The sequence below is a fragment of the Etheostoma cragini genome, chromosome 11 (genome assembly GCF_013103735.1).
Source record: "Etheostoma cragini isolate CJK2018 chromosome 11, CSU_Ecrag_1.0, whole genome shotgun sequence".
Classification (NCBI taxonomy): domain Eukaryota; kingdom Metazoa; phylum Chordata; class Actinopteri; order Perciformes; family Percidae; genus Etheostoma; species Etheostoma cragini.
In genome coordinates this window covers 757,046-766,493 of record NC_048417.1, presented here as the reverse complement: position 1 = coordinate 766,493, position 9,448 = coordinate 757,046, and the positions used below count along the sequence as shown (strand labels likewise).

At 45.9% G+C, this 9,448-nt stretch overlaps 1 protein-coding gene across 1 annotated transcript in view; it reads right to left on the bottom strand.

Annotated features, from left to right (window-relative positions):
• Positions 1 to 9,448, bottom strand: part of LOC117953076 (titin-like) — a 225,219-nt gene that overhangs the window by 20,546 nt on the left and 195,225 nt on the right. Inside the window, 12 exon segments of the mRNA XM_034885791.1 lie at positions 65 to 206; positions 925 to 1,224; positions 2,154 to 2,444; positions 3,230 to 3,541; positions 3,999 to 4,301; positions 4,620 to 5,372; positions 5,581 to 5,818; positions 6,035 to 6,775; positions 7,077 to 7,411; positions 7,847 to 8,146; positions 8,649 to 8,936; positions 9,028 to 9,321. Of these exon segments, the coding sequence (XP_034741682.1) occupies positions 65 to 206; positions 925 to 1,224; positions 2,154 to 2,444; positions 3,230 to 3,541; positions 3,999 to 4,301; positions 4,620 to 5,372; positions 5,581 to 5,818; positions 6,035 to 6,775; positions 7,077 to 7,411; positions 7,847 to 8,146; positions 8,649 to 8,936; positions 9,028 to 9,321 (4,297 nt within the window).

The window sequence follows — 9,448 nt, the reverse complement described above, 5'->3', positions numbered from 1 at the left end:
GGACTACTGAGGTCTGTATAAAAAAGAGACTTCAGATACAGTATTGGGGACCACTAGGACCTACCTGGTGCTGCTGGCCTCCCGTTTGTCAACCAGGTAAGTCTTGATCTCGCTGCCTCCGTCACTCTCGGGCTTCAGCCACTCGATGACGACGTGCTCTTTAGCCACGCCCGTGGCCTCGGGGGTGCCCGGCTGGGACGGGATGGCTGAGGAAAGAGGGGCAGATCAGACCGGGTCCCGGAAACTAATCTACATCCTGTTCCATTATGCCTAACTCTTCATTGGAACGGGACATCATGGTGTGCAGAAAAAATACAATTTCTACCTCAGAAAACTGGGAAAATTTAAAAAAGTGTATTTACTCATATAGCCATATTTTTATATACTTGTATTAAGTATTTTAGTACTAACTCACTTACCACTCACTTACTTATATAGTTGCATACATACATAGTTATGTACTTACTTACTAAATAACTAACTTACTCACTCACCTCCATACATACTCACCTCCATACATACTTACTAACTTACTACTTACTTACATACATACATACAGAACTTATTTACATACTCACTCACTCACTCACCTCCATACATACTTACTAACTTACTACATACTTACTTACATACATACAGTACTTATTTACATACTCACTCACTGACTTACATACATACCCGCTTCCTTACATGGTGTGTGTATTAAACAGGGAGTACCGGAGCTTACTGTAGACGTTCCTGGCGATGACGTACATGCATACTAATATACATACAGTACATGTATTCATGGTGTGTATTAAACAGCGAGGTGGGGGGGTTACTTTAGGCGTTCCTGGCGATGAAGTATCATATATACTAATATACATAATAATAAACATGCATATATACATGGTGTGTATTAAACGGGGAGGTGGGGGGGCTTACTGTAGGCGTTCCTGGCGATGACGGGTTCGGACTCAAGGGGGACGCCGACGCCGTACTTGTTGACTCCTCGGACCCGGAACACGTACTCGTTGTTCTTGATCAGCCGGCTGCTGACGCAGGACAGCGTCTTGCACTCGCTCTCCATGATGACCCAGTTGAGGCGGCTGGTCTCGCGGCGCTCCACGATGTAGTGGGACACGATGTCCCCGCCGTCCTCCAGAGGAATCTTCCAGGAGACGGTGCACTTCTCCTCCGTCACCCTGCTGATGGTGATCTTATCGGCCGGAGCGCCGGGGGTGTCTGGAAGACGGACAGAGTCGGATCAGACACACACACATCTGTCTTTTAAATGTGGTTAAATGAGTTAAAACGGTCTTCTCGTTTCAGGAGGACGAAGACAGTTGGAGGACGGGGAGATGGTGGACACAACAAAAATGTCAGAAAACGCAACAATAATGTCTGAAAAAGCTACGAAAACGTTGAAATAAGCAAAAAAAAATGGTAATATAGAATTTTAAAAGTATCATGTTTTTTTTCAATTTTTCAACATTAAAAAAGCAGAAATAAAACAAAAACACAACTTTTATTTTGTACAAATATTGTGTTTTTTTTACAAATATTGTTTATGATAATTCTTTACAGAATTTTTTTTTCCTTTATTTGATAGTGGATAGACAGGAAATGAGGAGAGAAAACGCAACAAAAATGTCTAAAAAAGCTCCAAAAACATTGAAAAAAGCTGATAAAATGCTTAATATAGAGTTTTAAAGTGTATTGTTTTTTCAAAATGCTGCAAACGCAACAAAAAACTACAAAAATGTTAAGAAAGCAACAATAACGTTGACAAAAGAAACAAAAACTTGTTAAAATAACCCCAAAAAATCAACACAAACATCGAAAAAAGCTGAAAAAAACTACTAGAATTTTTAAAGTATCATAGATAGATAGATAGATAGATAGATAGATAGATAGATAGATAGATAGATAAATAGATAGATAGATAGATAGATAGATAGATAGATAGATAGATAGATAGATAGATAGATAGATAGATAGATAGATAGATAGATAGATAGATAGATAGATGGATGGATGGATGGATGGATGGATGGATGGATGGATGGATAGTTTGATAGATAGATAGATATATATAGATGGATGGATGGAGAGGTAGATAGATAGATAGATCTAATTGGACCCGAGGAGGGTTCTTGTTCTCGGATGCTCACCCAGGACTTTGACGGTGACGGCGGCCATCTTGACTCCGCCGGCGTTCTTCACCGTGAGGACGTAGCGGCCCGTGTCGTAGCGGTTGCAGCTCTTGATGACGGCCATGGCCCGGGTGGAGGTGTAGCTCAGCGAGTACTTCTCCCCGAGCTCCAGGATCTTGTCTCCCTTGGACCAGTACACCGTGGGCTCGGGCTTCCCGCCCACGGCGCCGTCCAGCACCAGGTCCGAGCCGGCGGTGACCACCACCGTCTCCCCGACCAGCTTGCTGTCCAGCTCTGCCTTCGGAGGCGCTGCAGAAGAAGAACAGACGTTCGGTTTCCTCTCAGTGAATGAACGTTTTTCATTTTCACTTTTCTTTTAGCTACAAAGTGAAAAGTGAAACTAGCTACAGCTTATTTTTCTAGTTTTCCCGTTCATATCTGCAATGTTCTGGTGCTTCAGCAGCTATATATATATATGTATATATATATACACACATATATATGTATCTATATATAGAGATATATATGCCCTTGATATACCAGGGCTATAGTACTCGAGTCCAGTCTTGGAGTTCAGATACGAGTCCGGACTCAAGACCGTTTCTCTATGGTCTCATTCTCACTAGTATTTGTATTTGGACTTGTCTCGTACTCTGTCTCTGGTCTTGCCAGATATGGCTTTTGGGCTTTTGGTCTGGACCAAGTCCAGGTGTCTTTGTTATGTTGATAATAATATTGCAGGGAAAGTGAAACCCAAAATGATTGTCTTGATACTGTCATGCAAAAGACCTTTTTTCTTTCATTGACCTTTTTGAACTGGGTCTTGACTCAGACTCAAACCTTTTTGGACTCGATCTTGTCTTGGACTCAACTAGTCCTGGTCTTGGACTTGTCTTGGGCTCGACTTGACTCGGACTCAAACCTTTTTGGACTTGGTCTTTTCTTGGACTTGAACCTCTTTGGATTCAGTCTTGACTTGGACTCGACTAAGGTGGTCTTGACTACAGCCCTGACAAGTACCCTAGCTGTGTGAATATATCCCCATGGTGTATAGAGAGGATATAAGTACCCCTGCTTGGGGGTCACTGACTTACAGTATTCGTCCTTGCACGTGATTGGTCCGATGATGTCGGAGGGAGCGCTGTGGACTCCTGCGGCGTTCTTGGCAATGATGCGGTACTCATAGGTCTCCCCCTCCCCCAGGTTGGTGACGGTGAAGTAGTTCTCGCTGATGGTGGTGTAGTTACACTTGAGCCAGCGGTTGTCGTCCCATTCGTCTGCGCTGTAGACTTTCCTCTCCACCACGTAGCCCACGATCTTGCTGCCGCCATCATTGGCCGGCACAGTCCAGCACAAGGACACGGAGGAGTGGGTGATGTCCGTCACCTCAGGCTTCCCAGGAGGATCTGAGCAGGAAGGACGAGAAGATCAGCGGAAAAAAATTGTAACTGTTACTCTCTAAGTCTAAGTCTAAGTCTAAAAGTCTCTAAGTTTCTAAGTGTTAGTCTCTAAGTCTGAATCTCAAAGTCTAATTCTAAGACTCTGAGTCTAAGCCTATACATTTCTAAGTCTCTAAATCTAAGTCTCTAAGTTTCTAAGTGTCTAATTCTAAGTTTCTAAGTCTCTAAGTCTAAGTCTCTAAGTTTCTAAGTCTCTAATTCTAAGTTTCTTAGTCTCTAAGTCTAAGTCTCTAAGTCTAAGTCTAAGTCTAAGTCTCTCAGTTTAAGTCTCTAAGTCTTAGTCTCTAAGTTTGTAAGTCTCTAAATCTAAGTCTCTATGTCTAAGTCTAGTCTAAGTCTAAATTGTTCTGCCGGACCAACCCGTCCTTAGCTGAAGTAGTTAAGACATGCATGTTTCCCTCACCAACAGGATTGAGCGCCACCACGGGCCTGGAAGCCTCGCTGGCCTTGCTGAGTCCGGAGATGTTCATGGCGTAGACCCTGAACTGGTACTCCAGGCCCTCAATCAGGTTGGACACCTTGTAATGGCACTCGAGGCAGGGCAGCTTGTTCTCCCTCACCCACAGGATGGTGTTCCTCTCCTTCTTCTCGATCCAGTAGCCCGATACCTTGCTGCCCCCGTCGGCGTAGGGCAAGTCCCATTTGATGTTGATGGCGTTAGCGGACACAGAGACCACATCAGGACGAGATGGAGGACTTGGAGCAACTGGGGAGAACATGTGAAGAATACGGACTCTTTATTTGGGAAATATGTGAAACCTGCACAGTTGGTTATTTACATATTTATCATTACTATTTAAGCAGTTACACATTTTTGTATTCCCAACTTATTTATTGAATAATTATATTATATTATTATTTCATGTATAGGGGCATGTGTGTGTAGTTCTGTGTGTAATAACAACAGAGTGTAAAATGTAATTCAAGGTAATGTCCCCCTTGTGGGACTAATAAAGGGTACATCCATTATACATTATACAATGTACATTGTACATTATACATTTTAATAAACAGGAGAACTTACCGTATGGATGCTCGATAACGACGGCTGCAGACTCGGTGGACTTGCTGACTCCGAACTTGTTCTCGGCGCAGACCCTGAAGGTGTACTCCATGTACTTGGTGAGGTGAGTCACTTTGATGGTGGTCCTCTTCACGCTGGAGTTCACGACTTGCCAGGACGCCGATCCGGACTCTCGCTTCTCCACAATGTAGTTGGTGATGTCGCTGCCGCCGTCGTCGGCCGGCTCGTCCCAGGACAGGGTGCAGCACTCGGACGACACCTCAGAGATCTTCACGGGGCCTGTGGGCGGAGTTGGTCTGCCGACCACCATCGCGGTCACCGTGAACGTTTTGACGCCGGCGGCATTCTCTAAGATCAGGAAGTACTTGCCGCTGTCGCTCCTCTTGCTGTCTCTCACCACCAGGGTGGTGGACTCCTTCGTGGTTCTGATGGAGACCCGGTCGCTCTCTTTCAGCTTCATCTCCTCCAGCTTCCAGGTGACTTTGGGTGCCGGCCGTCCGCTGATGGGGATGTCGATGGTGAAGGTGTTGGACATCTTGCAGGTGACCAGCTGGTTGGTGATGCCGCTAAGGTCGGCGGTCGGTTCAATGCGGGGCTCCTTGATGACCACGGAGCCGAAGGTGCCCTGCGGCTCGCTGGTCCCTGCGTCGTTCTTGGCTTTGACTCTGAAGTCGTACTCTGTGTTCTCAGTCAGACCCTCCAAAAGCATCTTCTGGGATTTGGTCTCTCCGCCAACAACCCAGCGGTCGGTGCCTTCAGAATAAAATAGAAGAAAAATGTAAACATTGTAGTTTGCACTTGATTAATAAAGTATACATTATCATTCTCACTTTTATCATTCCGACCTGCGAGGAGGCGAGGCCCCGTTCATCGCTGCTTGCAGCTTTAATTATTCTTATTCTTATTATTCTTAATAATAAGGTATTAGCTTAAGCTCAGTATTGAGGATGGTTAGTGTCACCTTTAGCTCTGAACTCAACGATGTAGCCTCGGATGCGGCTGCCTCCGTCGTGCTCAGGCTTCAGCCACACCAGGGAGGCCGAGGAGTTGGTTGTGTCGACAACGTCGAGTCTCTTGGGCGGAGAGGGTTCCTCCGTGGCGATGATGGGCTCCGTCATCTCATGAGGTTCTCCCTGGCCGTACTGGTTCACGGCGATCACCCTGAACAGATACGGCACCCCAACGTCCAGCCCGGTCACCTGGGTGGGTTCACATCAAGTGTTGGTGAAATGCATGAAAGACTCTCGTGATTCAAAGTTAAAAATAGATTTGTGTATTCACTAATGTTTTTTTAATTACTTGGTCTCTAAGTCTCTAAGTCTAAGTGTGAGTCTCTAAATCTCTAAGTGTGAGTCTCTAAGTCTCTAAGTCTCTAAGTCTAAGTCTAATTCTCTAAATCTAAGTCTTTAACAAACCTTAATCATCTGCCGTGAGCACTTGGTGCTGACTTCCTGCCAGGCCAGGCGGCTTGCCTCGCGTTTGTCCACTATGTAGTGGTGGATGCGGGCTCCGCCGTCATTGGTTGGGGCGTCCCACATCATGGTCAATGCTCCGCGAGTGATGTCTTTGAAGTTGATCGCTCCGGGGGGTCCGGGCGTGTCCAGGACTTTGACGGTGAACGTGATGGCCTTGCGCCCGCTGTTGTTCTCCAGGGACAGGGTGTATTTGCCAGCTTCGTACCTGGTGCACCCCTCAATGGTCAGAGTCGACATGCAGTCTGTGGTGTTGATGTCGCCCATGACAGGAAGATCCCCGTCTACCTTGGACCAGGTGGCGAGGGGAGCTGGTTTGCCGTGGAAGGCGATCTGGAGTGTGACGGTGCCGCCGTTCTTCACAATGTGAGTCTGCTTGAAGTTGGAATCGATGTCGATCTCGGGAGATCTCAGTCGGTCCAGAGCCTGGACGGCGCTCGCCAACACGGAGGCGTCGCCCTCTCCGGACTTGTTCACGGCACTAACCCTGAACTTGTAGAGCTCGCCAGGCGTCAGGCCCTTGGCGGTGTATCTGGTGTGGATGCACAGCTGGTTGTTGGCTCGGTGCCACTCCTCCAGACTGGCCTTGCACATGTCGATGTTGTAGCCAATGATCTCCAAGCCGCCGTCAAACACGGGCTTGGTCCATTCCAGGCTGACGGAGGACTTGGTGGAGTCAGTCACCTAAGAAAAAATATATATTTATAAATTATTATAAAGAGAATAGCTATGTTTCCATCCAAACATTGTTATCTGAATTAAGTGATATTTAAGGCAAAACGCCTCGTGGAAAAAGTTGAATTCGATGAAATTTCAAGAATATCGACTCAAAAGAAATACGTTCGGTCTCATCAAATAAACAAAGGTTTCTGTTATTTCAGTAAATAGAAAAATAGATAGATAGATAGATAGATAGATAGATAGATAGATAGATAGATATGTAATGATCCCACTAAAGGGGAATGCAGTTTCCCTGCAGTCCTACCTTGATTAGTGTGGGGGCGCTGGGAGCGCTGGTTGGTTCCCTGCATTTAAAGAGCCTGGACGTGCTGCTAGTTGGTCCGATGCCGGCGCCGTTCTCAGCCATGACGCGGAACTCGTACTCGTTGCCCTCGGTTAGGTTGGTGACCCGGTGTCTTAGCTCTGTGATGGGCCTCTTGGAGGACACCTTCAGCCAGCGCAGGCTCTTCTTCTCCCTCCTCTCCAGGATGTAGTGCTTGATCTCGTTGCCTCCGTCCGTCCTCGGCCTGGTCCAGCACAACGTGATGCTGGTTCCTGTCACATGGGTGGCATCGGGGGTACCAGGGGCGTCGGGCACAGCTGGAGAGGACAGCAGAAAATAAGTTATAAAAGGCATGTTTTGAATGTAAAGTTTTTTTTTTTTTCTTATTTTCAGTTAATGGTTAACCCTTGTGTTGTCCTCCTGGGTCAAAAACTGACAATTTAGTCCCTATTTCAGACTTTCTTTCAGTTTTCACTACCACCACCTCAATAGTTTTACTACTTTTTGGAATTCATGGTCGATAACCCTCATTTATGTAGAACTATATCTAATATTTGAGTTAAAAAAGCAGAAATTCTGAATTATTTTGACTAATAGTTAAGATCAGAGGAATGAAAGTTCATTTGGTTAAAAAGAAACTCATATGTCAGATATAGACATTTTTTAAAGGGTCAGATTTGACCCGAGGACAACAGGAGGGGTAAGTGTAGTTGATTGGGTCAGGTTGTTACAAATGGGGGGACTTTACTTACTGTATTGCATCTGTGCAATGAAGGCATCAGAGTCAAGCGGTTTGCCAACACCGAACTTGTTGACAGCCGAGATCCTGAACTGGTACTCGTTGCCCTTGATGAGGTTGGCGGCGTTGTAGGAACAGGCTTCACATTTAGAGGTGACGGTGGCCCAGGAGATCCTAGACGTCTCCCTCTTCTCCACCACATAGTGGGTGATGGCGGCGCAGCCGTCGTTCTCCGGCGGGTTCCACCACACTGTGCACTTCTCAGCAGTGATGCCGGTGAAACGGATGGGACCGTCGACAGGTCCGGGGGTATCTGCCGGGAAACCGAACATAGAGTAGTTACTTCCAAAATGTCATGAATAGGGTTAAATCATAAAATGTCAAGTATTTAAAGGCTAATTTAGTTGTTTTATTCAACCTGGACCCTGTATTTACCTTGCATTTGTATCTAAGCGACAGATTAGATTAACAAACATCTTTGAACTTGGTCCAGTATTGGTGATCTTACTCTTTAACTAAAAGGTATATCTGTGCAGGTATCCTTTATATCAGATTATCAAAGAGTCAGATCCTTTTAGTTCAACATGAAACAGCCCTAAAATCCCCATCACCAAACCCACCAGACTCCATGTAAATAATCACTACTTTTAGCGTGTATAGAGCAGCATATCTCCACCAGACTCCATGTAAATAATCACTACTTTTAGCGTGTATAGAGCAGCATATCTCCACCAGACTCCATGTAAATAATCAAAACTTTTAACTTTCAGTTGCCATTTAATCATAATCTAATCCTAATACAAGTGTTTTCCCACCTTGTACTCTGACATTGACTTCAGCTTTCTTGGAGCCGGAGCTGTTCCTGGCCTCGATAGTGTAGATGCCACGATGGCTCCTGTCAGCATCGCGAACAAAAACGCTGCTGGTGCCGATGCCGGTGGTAATCTCAATGTCAAACATGGTCCTCTTGTCCACCTCTTTGCCGTCTTTGTACCAGATGATCTGGGGGAGGGGACGTCCAGTGATTCTGCAGCTGAGCTTAACATTCTCACCGGCCCTCAGGGTAAGAGCTTGGTCTGGAGACCACTCAATATCAGGGGAAACTGGCAAGTGAGAGACAAAGACAATGAAGACATATCATGTGCAAAAAAGCCTCTTGGATCCATCCTATAGTTTTATTTTGAAAATACTCACTGCTCTCGTCCTTGGTCATAATGGATCCAGACGAGTTGGATGGTGGACTGACGGTGCCCACAGCATTCCTGGCAATAACCCTGAACTCGAATCTGTCCCCGGCAGCCAGACCCGTGACCGTGAACTGGGTCTCGCAGATGTCGGTGAAGTTGCATCGGAGCCATTTGCCTCGGCCTTGGCGTCTCTCCACGCTGTAGCCCACGATGTTGCTTCCACCGTCCCTCTTGGGGATCTCCCACTGCAGGGTGACGGAATCTCTGGTCACATCGATGCAGACGGGGGTGCCAGGTGGATCTAATGGAGAAGAGAAAGAAGAAATGCAAATAGACCTGTTTCTTTACCACATGAGCAAAGATGAAACTGATTTCTGCTTATTTGACCATGGATGGGAACGCAAATAAAGAGAATATATATATATATA